At 46.3% G+C, this 21,301-nt stretch overlaps 1 protein-coding gene across 7 annotated transcripts in view; it reads right to left on the bottom strand.

Annotated features, from left to right (window-relative positions):
- Dot1l (DOT1 like histone lysine methyltransferase) overlaps positions 1–21,301 on the bottom strand; it is a 58,185-nt gene that overhangs the window by 26,501 nt on the left and 10,383 nt on the right. For 6 of the 7 annotated variants that reach the window (XM_074054559.1, XM_074054561.1, XM_074054560.1 and 3 more), the window contains exons 3-7: positions 21,015–21,089; positions 16,806–16,869; positions 14,518–14,746; positions 12,570–12,664; positions 11,729–11,791 (exon numbers count right to left, since the gene is read on the bottom strand). In XM_074054559.1, the coding sequence (XP_073910660.1) occupies positions 11,729–11,791; positions 12,570–12,664; positions 14,518–14,746; positions 16,806–16,869; positions 21,015–21,089 (526 nt within the window). Of the gene's footprint in view, positions 1–11,728; positions 11,792–12,569; positions 12,665–14,517; positions 14,747–16,805; positions 16,870–21,014; positions 21,090–21,301 lie in introns of those variants that run through there. The other variant, XM_074054565.1, reaches the window with a different exon arrangement.

The raw sequence follows: 21,301 nt of genomic DNA, 5'->3' as shown, positions 1-21,301 counted from the left end.
GAAGGAAATATGAAATGACCAGAGTTGCTGAGGTGGGAAGAACTCGGGAGAATATCGAGACTTGGCCAGCCAACAACTGCAAGTTAGTGGGCCAATTGGAGCAACGAGTGAAGACTAGGCAAGACACCAGGAAGCAGAACCTGTGCACATGGCTTGGAGTCAGTGTCTACCCCAAGAAAGACAGAAGGAAGGAAGACAGAGCAAGTTCAGTGGGAAGTACTATGACCACACTGAAAAACGTACTTGAAAGCCATTATACTACGACCATGTACTTTTTTTTTTTGCAAAAGCTCTACCACAGAGCCCCATCACCCCAGGGACAGAGGTCACCAGCATGGTACTCGGAGATGTGGCCTATAAAGCCCTTGGTCAGGTCATTTCCTCTGTGTTATAACCTGTCTTCTCAGGAAAACAGGATGGTACAGGTTGTGTGCAGACCAAGCCCAGGTGTGAGACATGCCCATGTGTCTGAGAAGCCACAGAGTCGACTGTCTTCTCTCCACCACTGCCCACAGTGACAGCATAGAGATGCCAAGACTGCCTCCATGCAGCAGGGGCAGTGCAGTGCCCATTTGCTGCACAACTGTCCCTGAGTGCCCATGGCCCAGATCCCTGGGGAGTCCCTGCAGTCAGGGCTACACAATAAGCATCTTCCCTCCACTTTTGAAGGCTGGTCTCTGCATGCTGGGACATCCGTCACTCAGCCACGGAAAGGCTGATACACATAGATCAGATTCACTAATCCACGTGAATCAACAATGTGAAGGGACCTTGTAGACATAATTAATGCTCAATGAGAGAAGGAGACACAAAGGCCCCATAGCATATGGCTTCATAGATAAGAAACATCCAAAATAGGCAAATCCAGAGCAGGAAGTGGATTTATGGGTACCAGTGCCAGCTGAGCCTCAGCAGAGACCCATATCAGACTCCCTATGTGTTACAATGTAACCAGGTCACCCCTATTCCCAAAGAGCCCACAGGCCTAGATGTCTTTCTCAGGCCAGGAAGGCCCTGAGCAGAAAAGGTCCTGTGGACACGCTGCTGTGGGCTCTGAGAAGACCATCCACCCTGGCCAGGACGCCCTAGGTCTTGCTATGAGCACAGAGAAGCTATCGGCATACCAAACATAATGTGATGTGGAGGAGGGAAGGCAGCCATCCTGACTGGTTCACACTGAGGTCCCAAACCTGGGATTGGAGTCTCCTCTCCATATGTGAGCAACCTTTTGAGTCTCCCTCACTCTGGCAATCTTGCCAGTCAGGTGCAGGGAGGTGCCTGAAGTCCAAAGTCCTAGACAGTGCAAAGCAGCACAGAGCTGCTTGCAAACCTGAGGCCACAAGCTGAGATGGCTACCACGCTGGCCCTCCATACATTTGGAGATCTAGCCTGGGGTGGGGGTGGGGGGGGTCCCATCCTCCCTGGCAGAAGAGGCTTCTGCATCTAAACTACTGGTACAGGTAATACAGTCTACATTCAGCCCTTGCTTTCTTCCAGAGTCTAGATGTTGGCACGTGCCAGACAGAAGGGCCACATGTTCCCCCCAAGACCCCAGGCACAAAGTCTCTGTGAGCTCCTGGTGGCAGCATTCCACACGTCACAATTCTTTGTTAAGGACAAAGCACATTCTGTGTGACTCCTAGGAAAAAGATTCTTGAACCCTGCCTGGCCTCCCCAGAACCTCGCTACACCTTTCCCATAGGTGACTGTTCTGTGTCCTGTTGCTGTAAACCGCAGCTAGGACAGCCACATGCTTAGTTCTGGGGTCTATGTAAGGAACCACCGTACCCAAGTTGTCTTCGGACCCCAACATGGGTGAGTTTAAGCGCCTCTTGACACAGCCTCACTCTTTTGAAGTTCACCATGCAGGGGATGACGTCCACCTTCCAGCAGCACCACTGCAAGCACAGAGCCCTGCCTTTTTGCAACCTGCTCCATATAAGCAGAATTGGCCTTCTTGGCCACCTACAGGTACAGAGTGGCCTTCTTGAGTGACTGGCTGTGGCTCTCTGAAAGACTGGTTCCATACTGAGTGGCAGGCCATGGCTGTCTAAGAGGCTAGTTGTGTCCCTGAATGGAAGGTTAAAGCTGTCTCTGTGTCTAGAACCAAGTACTCTTGAACTTACAGTAGATGGAAGGATGTACCTAGCTGTCAAGCTCCAGGGTGGGATCGCAGGACTGGCCCCAACATAACTGAGCCTTGCCAATGCAGAAAAGAGGAGAAAAAACAGAAAAAAAAAACATACAGGCACCAGTGGCTCATGCCTGTAATTCTAAACTACTCAGAAGGCAGTGATTAAGAGGATCATGGTTCAAAGCCAGCCCAGGCTAACAGTTCACAAGACCCTATCTCGAAAAATACCCAGCTCAAAAGAGAGCTGGCAGAGTGGCTCAAGTGGTAGAGTGCCTGCCCAGCAAGCGTGAGGCCCTAAGTAAACACCCCCCTCAAAAAAAAAAAAAAAAAAGAAGGGGAGCTCCCTCACAACAAGCTGGCTGGAGAAGGCAGGAGCGGTGGCACATGCCCAACAATCAGGAGCGGGAAAGCTTGTAAAAGTGGCGGTGGGAGGAAAACTCCACAGGAGGGGGGAAGACCCACTTTCCATGTGAACTATAAATAAATACACAAGCCTGAGAAAGCTGGTGCAGTGTCACCTCCCCCAGTGTGCTTGGAAAGGGGAAACCTTGTAGCAGTGGCTGTAGGGCCCAGGAGAACTCTAAGTAAACAAAGCCTGAGGGACTAAGGTGAGTGTTAAGCTCACTCCTGAGATCTGCATAAATAAAGCCTCCAGCAACAGCAGGCTGACAGCAGTCGGCAGGAAGGCCACAGCCTCAGATAACCATTCACAGAATTGTCTCCAGATTCTTTTTTTTTCTCCCAACCTTTGATGAGACAACAACCGAAGTACACCTGCATGCTGAAAAACTTACTGAAACTGTATTGCATTTGAACGTGGGACACTTTGTGGTGTTTTTTTTGTTTTGTGTTGTTTTATTTTTTTTTTAGTTTTTTCCCCTTTGATGAGACAAGGACAGAACTACTTCTGAGACACCATCTCCAGGATTGGAGGCTGAGAGACGAACAACAAAATTATTAAGACTGAAACTTTATTGCATTTGAACTTGGAGATTTTTTTTCATTTATTTACTTATTTATTTTATTTTTTATTTTCAATCCTCTCTCTGTCTCTCTAATGCCTGTTCAGCTTACTGTTGATTAGTATGCTATCTCTCCCTGTTTATATCTTTGAAACTTTTTTTGTTGTTTGTTTTTGTTTTTTTCCTACTTGTTTACTTGTTTTTCCCTTTTTCTTTAACTTCTTTGCTTTCCATCTCCTCTCACCCTTCCATTCTAAATATCACCATTGGTATTATTACAAGCTAGAAAATACTTAATTGCACACAGTACAGGGACAATAACAACACCAAGGGCAATGATGGGAAGACAGAAAAAACAAGGAAACCAGTTTCCCCACAGCAAAAAATTAGTACAGGAACCAGAGGGAAATGAAGAAAACAGATAATCAGATCCAGACTCCAACAAAATGAAGACAAACTATGTCAAAGAACCCAAAGAAGCACACAAGAACAATATAAAAGAAGAAATACTACAGGTAACTAATGAGAATTTTATAGAGATGATACTGGATATGGTCAACCAAAATGTACAGGAGACACTCAAGAAATTCCAAGAAAACAAAAATAGAGAATTTGAGAAAGCACAAGAAATAAAAGAAACCATAGAAACACTGTATAAACACCAAAGTGAAACAAAGAACACAATTAATAAAGAGATAAATGAACTCAGGACAAAAATAGACAACATTAAAGAGGAAGGAACTCAGTATATGGAAAACCTCAGAAAAAAGAACAAAATAGAACTGCAAAACAAAATGGAAGGCCAATCCAGCAGAATAGAACAAACAGAAGACAGAATTTCAGAACTCAAACATGAAATGGTAATTAAAGGAAAAACCGAAGAACTATTAGTTAAACAACTCAAGACCTGTGAAAAGAAAATGCAAGAACTCACTGACTCCATCAAAAGACCAAACCTGAGAATCATGGGCATCGAAGAAGGACAAGAGGGGCAAGCAAAGGGAATGTGCAATATATTCAACAAAATAATTACAGAAAATTTCCCAAATCTAGAGAAATCTATTCCCATATAGAGGCAAGAGGCCTCCAGAACACCAAACAGACCAGATCAAAATAGAACTACCCCATGGCATATTATCACTAAAACAACAGGTACAGAAACTAGAGAAAGAATATTGAAGGCTGTAAGAGAGAAAAAACAAATAACATACAAAGGTAAACGCATCAAAATCACAGCAGACTTCTCAACAGAAACATTAAAAGCAGGAAGAGCTTGGAGTAAGATCTTCCGGGGACTGAATGAAAATAACGTTAACCCCAGGATACTCTACCCAGCAAAACTATCATTCCAAATAGATGGAGCAATAAAAGTCTTTCATAATAACCAGAAACTAAAACACTATGTGACCACAAAGCCACCACTACAAAAGAATTCTTCAAGGGATTCTGCACACAGAAAGTAAAACCCAATATAACCATGAAAGGGCAGGCAGCACCAAACTACAGGAAAAGAAAAAGCAAGAAAGTAGAGCGTAACCTCAACTTAGATACACACAATCAAACCTTCAAACAACTAAGACAACTAAATGACAGGAATCACCACACACCTATCAGTACTAACACTTAATGCTAATGGACTGAATTCCCCTTCAAAAGGCACTGGTTGACGAAATGGATTAAAAAGGAAGATCCAACAATTTTGCTTACAGGAGGCCCATCTCACTGACAGAAATAAGCATAGGCTTAGGATGAAAAGGCTGGAAAAATATTACCAAGCCAATGGCCTGCGAAAACAGGCGGGAGTAGCAATACTTATCTCTGACAAAGTAGACTTCAAACCTACATTGATCAAACAAGATAAAGAAGGACATTCCATACTAATAAAAGGGGAAATAGACCTAAAGGAAATAACAATTATCAACCTACATGCACACAGTGCCAACGCACTCAATTTCATCAAACATACCATGAAGGACCTAAAAGCATGTATTAACTCCAACACAGTAGTTGTGGGAGACTTTAACACCCCATTATCATCAATAGATAGGTCATCCAAACAAAAAATCAATAAAGAAATCCTAGATCTAAAATATACAATAGATCAAATGGACCTACATGATGTCTACAGAACATTTCATCCAACTTCTACACAATATACATTCTTCTCAGCAGTCCATGGAAGCGTCTCCAAAATAGACCATATCCCAGGGCACAAAGCAAACCTCAGCAAATACAAGAAAATAGAAATAACACCATGCATTCTATCTGATCACAATGCAATAAAACTAGAACTCAACAACAAAAAATAAAGACAAAAAACATACAAACAGCTGGAAAACTGAATAACTCATTGCTTAATGAACACTGGGTCACTGATGAAATAAAAGAGGAAATGAGTTCCTGGAAGTCAATGAAAATGAAAACACAACGTACCAGAACCTATGGGACACAGCAAAGGCAGTCCTGAGAAGAAAGTTTATAGCCATGAGTGCATATATTTAAAAGACTGAAAGATCCCAAATCAATGACCTAATGATACATCTCAAACTCCTAGAAAAACAAGAACAAGCAAATCCCAAAACAAATAGGAGAGAAATAATAAAAACAGAGCTGAAATAAATGAAATAGAAACCAAAAAAACCATACAAAGAATTAATAAAACAAAAAGTTGGTTCTTTGGAAAAATAAACAAGATCAACAGTCCCCTGGCAAACCTGACTAAAGTGAGGAGAGAAAAAATCCAAATTAGTAGAATCAGGAATGCAAAAGGGGAGATAACAACAAACACCATGGAAGTCCAGGAAATCATCAGAGACTACTTTGAGAACATATATTCAAATAAATTTGAAAAATCTTACAGAAATGGACAGATTTCTAGATACATATGATCATCCAAAACTGAACCAAGAGTATATGAATCACCTGAATAGATCTATAACACAAAATGAAATTGAAGCAGCAATTGAGACTCCCCAAAAAGAAAAGTCCAGGACCTGATGGATTCTCTGCTAAATTCTATCAGATCTTTGAAGAAGAACTGACACCAACCCTCCTTAAACTGTTGCACGAAACAGAAAGGGAAGGAAAATTGCCTAACACATTTCATGAAGCCAGTATTACACTTATCCCAAAACCAGGGAAAGACATCTCCAAAAAGGAGAACTATAGGCCAATCTCCTTAATGAACACTGATGCAAAAATCCTCAATAAAATAATGGCAAACTGAATTTAACAACACATCAGAGGATCATTCACCACAACCAAGTAGGCTTCATCCCAGGAATGCAGGGGTGGTTCAACATATGAAAATCAATAAACGTAATAAACCACATTAACAGAAGCAAAGAGAAACACCACTTGATCATCTCAATAGATGCAGAAAAAGCCTCTGATAAAATCCAACACCATTTCATGATAAAAGCTTTAAGAAAACTAGGAATACAAGGAAAGTACCTCAACATTATAAAAGCTATATATGACAAACCTACAGCCAGCATTATACTTAATGGAGTAAAACTGAAACCATTCCCTCTAAAATTAGGAACTAGACAAGGATGCCCACTATCTCCACTCCTATTCAACATAGTACTGAAATTCCTAGCCAGAGCAATTAGGCAAGAAGAAGGAATAAAAGGAATACAAATAGGTAAAGAAACTGTCAAAATATCCCTATTTGCAGATGACATGATCCTATACCTTAAAGACTCAAAAAACTCTACTCAAAAGCTCCTAGACACCATCAATAGCTATAGCAAGGTAGGAGGATATAAAATCGACATAGAAAATCACTAGCATTTCTATACACTAATAATGCAGAAACTGAGAAAGAATATATGAAAACAATTCCATTTACAATAGCCTCAAAAAAAATCAAATACCTAGGTGTAAACCTAACGAAGGATTTGAACGACTTCTACAAGGAAAACTATAAATTTCTGAAGAAAGAGATTGAGGAAGACTATAGAAAGTGGAGAGATCTCCCATGCTCATGGATTGGTAGAATCAAAACAGTAAAAATGTCTATACTCCCAAAAGTAATCTACATGTTTAATGCAATTCCCATCAAAATTCCAATGACATTCATCAAAGTGATTGAAAAATCTACCATTAAATTTATATGGAAACACAAGAGGCCACGAATAGCCAAGGCAATACTCAGTCAAAAGAACAACGCTGGAGGTATCACTATATCCGACTTCAAACTATATTACAAAGCAATAACAATAAAATCAGCATGGTACTGGCACAAAAACAGACATGAAGACCAGTGGAACAGAATAGAGGACCCAGATATGAAGCCACAGAACTACAACCAACTTGTCTTTGACAAAGGTGCTAAAAATATACGATGGAGAAAAAGACAGTCTCTTCAACAAAAACTGCTGGGAAAACTGGTTAGCAATCTGCAAAAAACTGAAACGAGATCCATGTATATCACCCTATACCAATATTAACTCAAAATGGATCAAGGATCTTAATATCAGACCACAAACTCTAAAGTTCATACAGGAAAGAGTAGGAAATACTCTGGAATTAGTAGGTATAGGTAAGAACTTTCTCAGTGGAACCCCAGCAGCACAGCAACTAAGAGATAGCATAGATAAATGGGACTTCATAAAACTAAAAAGCTTCTGCTCAACAAAAGAAATGGTCTCTAAACTGAAGAGAACACCCACAGAGTGGGAGAACATATTTGCCAGCTACACATCAGACAAAGGACTGGTAACCAGAATATATAGGGAACTTAAAAAACTAAATTCTCTGAAAATTAATGAACCAATAAAGAAATGGGCAAGTGAACTAAACAGAACTTTCTCAAAAGAAGAAATTCAAATGGCCCAAAAACTCATGAAAAAATGCTCACCATCTCTAGCAATAAGGGAAATGCAAATTAAAACCACACTAAGATTCCACCTCACCCCCCTTAGAATAGCCATCATTTGCAACATTACTAACAACAGGTGTTGGCGAGGATGGGGGGGGCGGGAACCAACCTTCTTACACTGCTGGTGGGAATGTAAACTAGTACAACCACTCTGGAAAAAAATCTGGAGGCTACTTAAAAAGCTAAACATTGATCTAGCATTTGGTCCAGCAATATCACTCTTGGGGATATACCCAAAAGACTGTGACACTGGTTACTCCAGAGGCACCTGCACACCCATGTTTATTGCGGCACTATTCAAAATAGCCAAGTTATGGAAACAGCCAAGATGCCCCACCACTGACGAACGGATTAAGAAAATGTGGTATGTATACACAATGGAATTTTATGCAGCCATGAAGAAGAACGAAAAGTTAAAATTCACTGGTAAATGGATGGAATTGGAGAACATCAATCTGAGTGAGGTTAGCCTGGTCCAAAAGACCAAAAACCGTATGTTCTCCCTCATATGTGGACATTAGATCAAGGGCAAACACAACAAGGGGATTGGACTTTGAGCACATGATAAAAGCGAGAGCACACAAGGGAGGGGTGAGGATAGGTAAGTCACCTAAAAAACTAGATAGCATTTGCTGCCCTCAATGCAGAGAAACTAAAGCAGATACTTTAAAGCAACTAAGGCCAATAGAAGAAGGGGACCAGAAACTAGTGAAAAGGTTAGATCAAGAAGAATTAACCTAGAAGGTAACACACATGCACAGGAAATCAATGGGAGTCAACTCCCTGTATAGCTTTCCTTATCTCAACTAGCAAAAACCCTTGGTCCTTCCTATTATTGCTTATACTCTCTCTTCAACAAAATTAGAGATAAGGGCAAAATAGTTTCTGCCGGGTATCGAGGGGGTGGGGGGAGAGGGAGGGGGCACTGGGAAGGGGGGTAAGGGAGGGGGTGGGGGAAGGGGGGAGAATTGACCCAAACATTGTATGCACATGTGAATAAAAAAAAAAAAAAAGAAGAAGAAGAAAGAAAAGAAACAATAACAACAAAAAGATCAGAAGGGGAAAGCAGGGAGGCAGGAACATCTGGCAGGCATGATTCTTGATGACCGGAAGTATACTGTTCCATACAGCTTTGAGGCCACTGCATGTCACTATTAACACAAAGATCTACAGCCAGTAGCAGGACAAAGCTTGGACAGCTTAACAGCTCAGACAGCAGCGCTGGAGCCACCATCTCTGCGTGGAAGGTCTGGTCTCCATGAAGCAAACACATCCTCCAATGGGGAGACTAAGGTAGGTCAGAGAGAACTGGAAACATTATCATGACAGGATGAGATGATGTCCTGACGGAAGGCTATGGCCACACACGGACTATATGGCGCAGACATTCTGATGACATGCCAAGCATCTGATAAAGCAACACAGGCACAGCTCTAAGGAACTGCCAAAGCTGTTGTCTTTCAACCACACCGGATAGCCAGGGAGGCCAAAGCATGAAGGATGAGATGCTAAGGCCTTCAGAAGCAGCCCTGTCCACCCACCTTAATGAAGAACGCCTCAACAGGTCACAGCAGCCACTCCAGCAGGACTATGCTACACATCTTAATACAGAACTAAGGCACCTCTGCAAAGACAGGGCCTCACAGCATTATGAGGCCACAGCCACCCAGGGTGTTGGTGGGTCTGGCATACTCTGATGCATAACATTCACCAAGTGTAAGCCCATCAAGTAGCACTAACTAACAGCACAGAAATGAGCCTAAACCAATTCTTGCTCCAAAGCTGGTTCCAAGGCTCTGGAGGACAGGCAGGAGTGGAGGTAGGGAAGAGGAACTGTGACTGAGATGGATGAGTAGGCTGGGGAAGAGCAGCCTGGGAGTCAGACTCAGGTAAGGCCACAGGAGGGAGCAGGTCAGCAGGCCTGGTGCTGGCTGACAGCAGCATAAGCGCCAAGCAGCTGCAGCAGAGGAAGGACATCCCCAGCCGGAGATGTAGCTCTGGGCCTGGAAAAGTACACTGGGCTATTTTTAGGCTCCTCTTGGCTTTTCTCCACTGTGTTTCTAGAGTAAAGGAAAGCAGGACTTGTACCTTGACAATCAGGACGCCACATCAAAGTCACAAAGCTGCTCAAAGGCATGTTCAAATATCAGGATACAAGTTCACACCAAAATAAAGCACAGACAGACTGTGCCCTGCTAGAGAAGGCTGGCTATCACCAAGGGCACTACAGGAAGCAAGAGTGGACGCTGGAGGCAGAAGCCAGCACAGATGCCTGCTGTCCATGCTCCCAGGTCATTTATGACTATCACCAAGGCCTTGAGAAAGTGAATCCTTTCTCCCAAACTCTGGTCCCAGCCAGAAGTCAGTAGCCATCAGCATGACAACCACCAGCTGAGCACACTGAATTCCTATGAGATCCAGACAAGGACAATGGGCCACACACTACAACACAATTTTCAGTCGTGTCACTTAACAGAAGGGGAAATCAACCAGGTCCTCCCATTTTCCTCCTCCAACTGGGATGTCTAGAAGGGACAGTCCAGCTCAGCCTCCTAGGAAGAAGTCTAGGAAGCCACTCGGGATTGAGTGGGGTCCTTCCAGGGAAACATGTGGATGAGAACTTGTAGCCATGTGCTTGAAACTGCCCAGCCCTCCCACCAAAAGCATAAAGTATTTTTAACCTTAGCAACAAATGTTTTAGGGAGTCATGGAGTCTTGGGAACCTGGACCCATCTGGGAACTTTTCCTGAGCAGGAAAAAAGAGTCCTAAAAACAGAAGTCAAGTGGGCTTTCTGCCTTACCAGTCCTACAAAAATGCCAAAGAGATCCTTGGACATGGGAGGAATAAGAGACCCTGGATCCAGGCCTCTCTGAGAAGTAGGATTCTAAAAGAGGCAAGCAGGCTGGACCCACCACCCCACCACAATAGGGCAGAGCATAAAAAGGAGTTTCCTAATTCAGCACTAGAGGCTGCACAACACCAAAAGCAGACAGATACTGTGAGAAAGGATGACAACAGACCAACATACAGGGCAGAAATGCCTCACCGATGAAGAGCCCTCAGTTGGCTCAATAATCTTCCCCTGCCACATCAATAGGAGAGGCTGAGTAAGGCTCAGCAGCAAATGCTCATCTGGCATATGGGAGGCCCTGGGTCAGTCCCAGTACCAAGAAACACAACCAACAGACAGGTTATAGATGAAAAATCAGATGATCCTATCACTTGATGTCTACTTGGTAGACCTCTCACACTTCCACGCACCCAAAGGCCATGCACTTACTCAAGGGGCAACCTCAGAGGGTGCCCTGAACTGCAGCCAACCTTGGGCAGCCAAGCATAAGGAAGTGACATAGCCCATGTTTGTCTCCTCTACCAATGACACACCAGAGTGCTGCACACTGCTCACAAGATGCCCCAAGACACAAGGACTAGAAGGGAAGGAGCAAAGGCTTCCAGGGCCATGAATCAGTGCTGGGAGGCCTCTGCTCCACTGATGCACAAGTCAATCACCTGCCAAGGTTCACAGTCACCACACTGCCTGAAGGACACAAAACCCCATGCCAGAGAGGCTGGGAAAGGCCAAGCTCCTGCAAGAGGTTCTGCAGCCAGCTCATGGTCCCAGGACATCATAAGAACACATGGGAGATGCCTTGTCACCCAAGGCAAGAAAGGGATGGGGGCAGAACAGGAGGGCACAAGGGGCTGCGCTGAGACCATAGCCGCGGGCATGGAGCGATGGCACTCACTGTGTATTCTGCATGCTTTTTTCCATACCATTTCATCCACTTCCTGAACTCTCGATCCATGGTCTGGAGAAAAAGAAAAGCACACAGCCAGTCAGATACCTGGGGCTGCTAGGAAGGCACAGCAGGGGCCCCCAACATGCTCAGGCAGAATTACACAGGTTGGGAGGCCAGTGTCCACCCATGACACACCCAAGCCGAGAAGCAGCCCCTGAATGGGATGTCGCCCACAGGAGGGTTCCAACCCTTCAGCAGCCAGAGTCAAGCAGAACATAAAACTCTATATGTGTTTTTGTAGGGCAGACACACCACTTGGACATTCTTACCCCCCACAACCTGTTAACCCACCTGAGGCAGAGGCTGGGACAGGAGTTACCCAGCAAGGGAGGAAAAAGGGAGAGCCCATGTTAGAGTATGTACCAGGCATACAAGGCTCAGCAGAAGTCAACACTGACCTCCTGCCAGCAGGGATGAAGTCATCTCCTCCCAGGAGCACATGGAAAGCTCTGTCCCACAACAGTGGAACCTTGCACAGAGGTCTCACCAGAGCCTCCCTGCACGTGGCAAGGTCTCAGATGATATGCGCTAAGTGTTACAAACTCATGTGCACCAGTGATTCAGCTAAAACTCTTGGGATCTGAAAGAATGCCTCCTAGGCAGGGAAGACCAGATGCAGCAGGATGCAGGGTGAGGTGCCATGTGTCTGATTTCAATGAGGCCCCTGCCTCTGACACACACACACGCACACACACACACACACACACACGCACGCACACAAGCAAGCACGCATGCATACATGCACACCAAAAACAAAAAACACCAAGCTGGCTACAGAACCACTTACCTCCGCGTACTTGGCTGGGATGTCCGCTTTCTCCACTCCATAGTGATGTTTGCAGTTGGTGGCCGCAGCAACCTGGAGGACAACCTGCCCCACACCTTCAATCAGAGATAGATGAATCAGAGACTCATGCAGCATTCAGCAGAGATTCAGCAGCCTAAGAGCACCACCCAGTAGAGGCCATACCTGAGTAAGAAGCCTAATGTCATGACAATGTCTACTGATGTCAATGAGTGTAGGCCACAGGACTGATTCCTCAAAGACACACTGCTCTCTGAGGTCACTTAGGACACCTCACACAAGTCAAACCCAACCAGGGCCCCCACCATGAAGTCACCATCTCTACTTCATGCCATCACCCACAATAGCACACTGGACCCAGAAGCAATCTGCTGAGGCTCTGCATGGGGTGGCTGATGAGGTCTGAAAATACCCAGGGAACGGGCAATGTGACCGGGCTGAGGTCCGATCCCCTAAAGCAGAAGAAAACATCTCCCAAACCCCACGCAGGGCCAGCACCACTGATGGCCTAAGTATAAATAATAACTGGGTTTGCAAACACTTCTGGGTCGTGAAATTTGAGGCATTATAAGCATGGGGGACTCTGCACCTGCCTCTCCTCATATGGTAGATCAGCAATGTGCCCTGGGTCACCTTTCTGTGCTGAATACCACATAATCAAATAACAAGAGGCAAGCTGTTTAGAACCACAGAGGAGAACGCAGGCCTTTATCTAAAAAGCACAAGCCCTTCAGGAGATTTGAAAGATGCCATCCCCTGTAGATTTTCTGTGCAAACTTAACTCCAAGGCCATAGTGCTAAGAGGGAGGCAGGGGGGAAGGACATTTTGGAAGGTGACTGAACCTTGAGGGCTCTGCCCTTAGGAATGGAATTAGCACCTTATGAAAGCACTGGAGTAGGGCAGGAGGTGAAGCTCAGGCACTAGGGTGCTTGCCTAACAAGCCAAAAATTCCGAGTCCAAACCCCCAGTACCACCAAAAGAAAAAAATATACAGGGCTAGAAGAAATAAGGTAGGCCTTTCCCTGCTCTGTGACTACACAACAAGAGGCAGAGACTGAGCTGGGAGCGAGTGGCTCACACCTGTAATCCTAGCTACTTGGAAGGCTGAGAACAGGAGGACAGCAGTTTAAGGCCAGCTGGACAAATAGTTTGTAAGACCCCATCTCCAAAATAACCAGAGCAAAATGGACTGAGTTGTGGCTGAAGCAGTAGAGTGCCTGCTTTGCAAGTGCAAAATCAAGTTCAAACCCCCAGTTCCATCAAAAAAAAAAAAAAAAAGCCAGGCACTGGTGGCTCACGCCTGTAATCCTAACTACTCAGGAGGCAGAAATGAGAAGTTCTTGGTTCAAAGCCAGCCCAGGCAAGAAGTTCAAGAGACCCTATATTGAAAAAACCCATCACAAAAAAAGGACTAGTGGAGTGGCTCAAGGTGTAGACCTGACTTCAAAGTCCCAGTACTGCAAAAAAAAAAAGAAAAAAAAGAGAGAGAGAGAGACAGGCAGAGACTGAATAGTCAGTTGGGTTACTGGGATTGGTGGTCCAATAGGGATGAATGAACCTGACTCAGTCACTTGTTGACCTTGTGCACAGATGAGGCCCACAAGTGCTAACAACAGCCATGATGCAGACAGCTAAACTCCCCTGACTTTGGAAGCTCCATTCTGGCAGGGGAGTTCCAGAAATCAATGGCCTACTGGTCACTGGGCAAAGGAGTGAAAGAAGCCAAAGAGGCTGGGGAGCTAGGAATGAGACCCTGGGTCTCAGTGGAGGACCTCTGGCACAGAGCAGTGGTGTGGGCCAGGAGCCTGGCCCAAGCTCTGACCACAGTCAGTATCATTCTCTCATCATCCCCACTCCAAGACACACGCAGGCCTGGAGTACACTCAGAACACCAAGGTCAACTCTCAGGCCATATCACCCAGCACTCACCACTGCCCAGGTCCACAAACAGGTCATCCTCAGTCATCTTGATCTCATCAATCATCTGGGCTACCAGGTCGAAGGAGGTCTCCCCATATACCTCGGGGGAGAAGGGCTCATAGTTGTTGAGCTTCTCAGGGTCGGTCACTGAGTGGTTGTAGACCTGCTGCAGGATGTGCCGCAGGAGCCCATTGGACGGCCGCGTGTTCAGCTTCATGGGCTGGGTGGTGCCCTTCCACTGGGGACACAGGCAGCACGGACATGTCACAGCAACAAGCAGCACCCACCCCAGACCTGATTACTTTTTCCAAATGAAAAAACAATGTCCAGGCACAGGTGGCTCACGCCTGTAATCCTAGTTACTTGAAAGGCTGCAATCAGAAGAATTGAGGCTCAAGGCCAGTCTGAACTAATAGTTCACAAGACCCCCATCTCCAAAATAACAGAGAAAAATGGAATAGAGGTGTGTTTTAGGTGGTAGAGCACCGGCATTGCAAACATGAAGCCCTAAGTTCAAATCCCTATCCCACAAAAAGAAAAAAAAAAATGGAGGGCTGGGGGCATGGCTCAAGTGGTAAGAGTGCCTGCCTGGCAAGCAGGGGCCCTGAATTCAAACTCAGTACTGACAAATAAGTTAATTTTTTAAAAAGTGGTGTCAGTGTGTGGTTCAGTGGTGAGTCCTTGCTTAGCATGTGCAAGGTCCTAGACTCCATCCCTAGCACCGCAAAAAAAGTACATATGCATGTGTATATACACACACCTATGTGAGCACACCCAACTTTTCTCACATCTGTAGGTAGAAAAGGTGGATGCAGGCCCCATTCTCTGCCTTCCCTTCCTTGCCAGCTAGCTAAGCCCTTATTACTTATTGTCAGTTTCCCCACCCAGCACCTCTGCTCATCCAGCATATATCCACCACACGGACTGATTCTCCAGAGTCCCTAACTGCCACAGGCCTCACTGCCAACAAAAGGCCCATGTAGGAACACCTTGCCCTGGGCCCACAACATTCCTCTTCACAGGACAGTGCTGGCCTCATTCACTTGGGCTCTCTGCCCTCAGAAAAGCCCTCTTTAACCAACCTCCATTAGGAAGGAGAACCTAGCTAGGAGCCATGCAAGAGCCAGTTGCGTCCCAACACTACTGCCAAGCCCTAGAGCCAGTCCCTGTGGCCTGTAGCATATAGGGGCCCCTGCAAAGCCTCTAGAAGACACATGGACCAAACCCTTGTTTGACTATCCAGAACTCCAGGACTCAGGTTCTGGCCCTGTGGCATCACTGTGAGGACATGCCCTGATTCCTCATATGCAGGGTGTGCACAGCTCTTCTCACCACCTTTCACAGCCCAAGGCTGCCTAGAAAGGCTGTTCCCTTGGACTCATAGCACTGAAACTTCAGCCACCTCCAGCACTGGGACAGGGGTGTGACAGCTGCTTGGAGTCTCCCAGTGCAGGCCAGAACAGGTGAACGGCCAGGCCACTGCTGCATGAGGGGAGCTAGAGGTGCCCCAGAAACAAAGGCACTAGGACCCTCAGAACCAAGGCATCAGGGAGGCTGAACCCAACTCTCAAAGACCAGATTCAGCACCAGGATCCATGTCAAGGCCCCTAACACATTCAGCAGACTCCACTATCTTCTCCAATGGTGGTGATGGGGTGGTCAACACCTATGCAGGTCAGCTATCATCTGAGCACTCCACAGAGGTGCACACACTATGCGGGCAGTCAGCCACAAGATCTCGACAATGCCTGGCTTAGAAGGGATCCTCAGGGCCATACTGTACCACCCTAGTCTTCCCCACTGGTGACATCCTCTAAGGGAACTCTCCTGCCACTAAGCATCCCTCACGATGGCCCCCACACCAAGGACCTCAGCACTTTCTAGAAAGTAGAACATTCTTGGACACAGGACGTAGCATGCCCTCTGCCACTGTGTTCCCAGCTAGTTTGCTTTATCAGGTGGGGTGAGATGAGGTCTCACAAGGCATTAGCAGGTAGACCAGGCTGGAGTCAGCCTAGATGAAGAATACATGTTGTGGGTCAGATATAGGGCAGGGGGAAGCAGGCACTGAATGCAAAGGTGCATGTGGACATGATAACCCTCTATGGTTAGCTCAGTCCTAATTATTGCTGCCTAACTCCCTACTTCTAACTCAGTCACATTAACACCCTCCCCCACTACCACCCACTGGCCAGCAGAAACCCCAGCATCCAATTGGTTTAGAGGGTCCAGAAGCCAGCACCTTGAATATTCAGTGCAAAGGGGAGGGGCGGGCATGTGGGTGGCAAGCCACCTACCAGCTGGTGGATGCTGTCGATGGCCCGGTTGTACTTGTCACACAGCCGCTGCATGCTTTCGAAGCTGGAAAAGGAAGGAAGGGTGCTATCACAGGGCTCAGAACACAGCTGGCCTCAAAGACATGCAGGTCTCAGCAGTCCCTAGAAACCACTGGGGACCGAACTTGACCAGGGAGGGGTCAGGACCCAGGAAGTCTCTGGCTACAAGACTGTGCCTCAAGGGCAGTTGGGAAAGGTTTGAGGCCACAGGTCAAACCCAAGGTCAAGCTGTGAGCAACAAGCATCAAGTTACAGCAAGTCATAAGAAAGACCGAAAGGGACTAGAGCCAGGCCCTCACTCAGCACTTATTTGGAAGGTGACAGACAGCTCATTTTGGGCCTCTGTGGTGTCTCAGAGGGTCTTCTTTCCTTGACTAGGGAGAGTCACCATCCCCCTAAAGGCCTCCCTTTAAAGGCTCTGGGACACAGTATGGGGCAGCTGCCAGAAGTGGACAGCCCACCTGCAGGAGAGCAGCACCTCCCTTTTATGTTAGCATTGCTCTAAGAAAACCTTTAAAGTTTCTGACCGAGTCAGGTGCTGGTGTCTCATGTTTATAATCCTAGTTATTTGTGAGAATGACATCAGGAGGATCGAAATTCTTGAACAGCTGAGCAAATAGTTTGTGAGACCCTATCTCCAGAATAACCAGAGAAAAATGAACTGGAGGTGTGGCTCAAGTGGTACAGCAATTACTTTGCAAGTACAAAACCCTGAGTTCAAACCCCAGTCCCCCCAAAAAAAAAAAAAAAGTTTCTGACCAATCAATCATGTAAGCAGTGTATGTTAGAAATCAGAAAGCCAGCTGGCCAGACACAGTAGCACATGCCTATAATCTCAGCTGCTTGGAAGGCAGAGATTGGGAGGATTGTAGCTCAAGACCCTGTCTTTGCAAACAAGCCAGGTATGGTGGCTGTCATCCCAGCTACTTGGGAGGCATACGTAGGAGGATCACAGTCTGAGGCTGGCCCCAGTTAGGAATGGGAAACTCTACCTGAAAAATAACTAAAGCAAAAAAAAAGGTGGGGGTGGGGGAAGGCTGGGAAGAGTGGCTCAAGTGGTTGAGCACCTACTTAACAAGGTCCTGAGTTCAACCCCCAGTACCCCCCCCAAAAAAAAAACTTAGAAAGCTGCCAGGAGTCTATATTAGAGACTAGAGTCTCCCAAGCAGATAACTTTCTTCCAGGTGTTATCTTCAGCCTCTGATCAGATGCACATGAAGTTTTAAATACACAGTTCTTGGAGGGTAGAGCTCAGGTCAGCCCTGAGCAGCTCTCCGCAGAGGACCCAACAATGTGCCGTTTTAGTAGCAAGAGGTGTTGTTGCCAAGCAGCAAAGGCAGGATTTCCAGGGCCAGGGGTACTACTCCACACCAGGCGGTGCCTGGGATGGCCCCAAATGTCTATAGTGTGCCTGTAGAAGGGAAAAAACTCTGGGGCTTTCTCCTACACTACCTGCACACACTTCCACAGAGGCAGGCTGTTTTTTCCCCCAGGGGTATGGGTGAGCACCCAACATCCTTCAGTTCCCATGCTCCTCCTATATTGCTCCCAGTCTCACCCTGGGTGACCCTGGCATTGGTTCTGTGTCTGAGCATGTTTTACACCTTTCTCCACTAGCAGAAAATTAATCTCAAACCAGTAGTCCATGGGACAGGAACCTGGCCTCCCTGAACAGCAAGAACAAGTGAAACAGCCACAGAAGCAGGACACAGTAGCACATGATAGCATACACCTGTAGTCCTGGCTACTCAGGAGGCTGGAGGTAGGAGGAAAGCTTGAGGGATCCTAGCATGGGCAAAGCCCTGGGTTTCAACTCCAACTGCCCAAAATAAGACCAGCAACCAAACAAAAAGAACAAGAGAATCCAAGAACACAAATGACATAACATCCCCAAAGCCTGATGAGGTCTAACAAAGACCCAGTGACTGTAGTACACACAAATCCAACAACTTCAAAGGCTGCCAACTGCACAGTTCAAAACTGGACATCTGAGAGTCAAGGCCTGTTCTCTATGCGCTGGTGTCACTGAGACACAAAATGGCCTAAGGCTCCAGAGTAAGAGTCCTTGTCATGTGCTCAGCTGTGTACCAAAACCAACACAGCCAAGTGATGTCCTCAGGCTGTGCAAACAAACCCAGGTGTACCTCTGTGACAGGCTTGTCTACCCTCCCAATGTGCAAAATATAAAGTGACAGACCCAACGTCTCTGGGTTATTTTCTTATGTAGTTCTTAGTGTAGAAATGAAAGGACACTATTTTACATTTTTATTTTCTTATACTCCAACTTCTAAATGAAGCCTTTAACCTCGAGAACTGGAATCCACTGGAGACCCAGAAGAAACTTTTGCCAGGAAAGACATACAAATACCTGAACAAGACTCTATCCCTCAGACCCACTTCCAAGGCTCGCCCTGCCAGTTATCTTGTGTTGCCAGTGTTTCTGAGACATGAGGAGAAAACAAGTACCTCCCACTACATGCCTGACCATGAGGTTCCATGGTTCCTCAGGTAGACATGAGACCGGCCCAGATCCCTTTTCCCCACTCTGACATCCTTCCAGTCTCTTTTAAGCAGATCCAACACAAGGAGGAAGCACATCAAACACTCTTATGTCAGCCTGTTGTGAATAAAGCATCTTTAAATACTTGCTTTTGGGGCCAGGCATATCAGTGCACAAATGAAGGGGCAGTTCACCTGACCCGGTGGTTAACACAAAAGGGGACAAAGCCGACACTGCTATCCACCCACCTGAGTTTATCTGATGTTGTCAGATAATAAGAAACACATGTCTCATCTCTGCTCCCACCTCAGGGGTTGTGATGTTGTCAGATAAAAAGAAACACACATCTCATCTCTGCTCAGATGGAGCTCCTAGTACTTGCAGAGGTCCTGAGTGATAGGAGCATCTTATGTTCTAAAATGAGAAAACTTTTTGGCTCTCAGATGGCAGTAGAAAGCCCAATGCATGATGAGAAACCAAGCCCCCTGCAGCTCCATCCTAGGAGGGATGGGACTGGAGATTGAGTTATTAGGATGAAGCCTCCATAAAATCTCTAAAGTAAGGGCTGGTGCAGCTCAGTGCTGAGTGCTTATCTAGTATGCACCAGGCCCTGCATTTATCCCCAGCACAGTCAGAAAACAAATCCCAAAAGTGTAAGATTCAGAGAACTTCTAGGTTGTGAGCTCAACAGGATGCCAGAAGGCTGGTGCATCCTACCTCCATGGAGACAGAAGCCCCTGCACCTGACCCTTCCAGGTCTTATCCTTGACAACTGGCCATCTGGCTGCTGATCTGCACCCTTTACCACACCTTCATAATAAACCAGTAAACGTGAGTGATTCCAGGGCTCTGGGAACCAACTTTATCCAGAAGAACCCAAAGCTGGCCCTACGTCTTTCCAGAGGGCTATAGCACCAGGCCATTACCAATGGACCTACAAGCCACTTGACCTCAGGCCCACTGCTCAGACAGGAATGAAAACAACTCCATCTCTTTGTCTTTAGACACCAGGTATTATGGGATGGAGGGGCTGAAGCCAGGGGACAGGACCAGAGTCATTGTGGCTGATGCTGCTGACCAGCTTAAGTCCTTCCGCATGGAACGATGGCATTGGAAATCAGGCAAATCCCAGTGGGTGCTACATACTAGGGGCCCAGGCTCTGCAGAGAGTGGCCACCTAACTGCAGACCTGGACAGACCACTCTATTTCAGGCTTCCCAAAGCTGAGCAGACACCAGCCTGGATAGATTCCAGGTAGGCATTCCACCCACTTTCCGGAGAGGAACATGCTGGAAGAAAGTGGCCCTGGCTACTGACAATGCCCAGCCAAGGTACACAGAGCCTAAAGCCAACCTGATGGTAACTGCTCTGGGCAGAACACAGGCTGACTTCTGGCAGGATCTCCCTGCTATAAAAAGTGCCCCTGCTCCCTCAGGGTAATTATACACATCATGTTTCTGCAAGCTGGTGTCTCTAATCAAGTCCTCACCCTGACAGCCCTGCCAATCCTTGATAAATGCTTTCTACCAAAATAACTAGAAAGGCATGGGCTACACTACAGGGGAACTTCACAGGAACATGGGTCATCTAAGAACTGGTACTAGGCTGTGTTCCTGTAACAGCTCATAGCCTGTCCTTAGTGGGGAAGGAGCAGGGCAAGGTCCTCTTACCTTTTGGTATCATAGTCAATCAGGACATAGTTTTCCATGGCCAGCTTGAGGTCTGGGATTTCCTCACAGACCCATCTGAAATAGAAGCAGATCAACAATGATCACTATTGCCGGGTGCTAGCTGCTCGGGCCTGTAATCCTATCTACTCAGGGACAGAGATCAGGAGGATCATGGTTCAAAGCCAGCCCCAGGCAAATAGTTCTAGGGACCCTATTTCGAAAAATCCCTTTACAAAAAAATCTGGTGAAGTAGCTAAAGGTGTAGGCCAGTTCAAACTCCAATACTG

Source organism: Castor canadensis, chromosome 14, assembly GCF_047511655.1.
Source record: "Castor canadensis chromosome 14, mCasCan1.hap1v2, whole genome shotgun sequence".
Taxonomy (NCBI): domain Eukaryota; kingdom Metazoa; phylum Chordata; class Mammalia; order Rodentia; family Castoridae; genus Castor; species Castor canadensis.
Note: the sequence above shows the minus strand (reverse complement) of the source record. Positions and strands in the feature narration are given on the sequence as shown.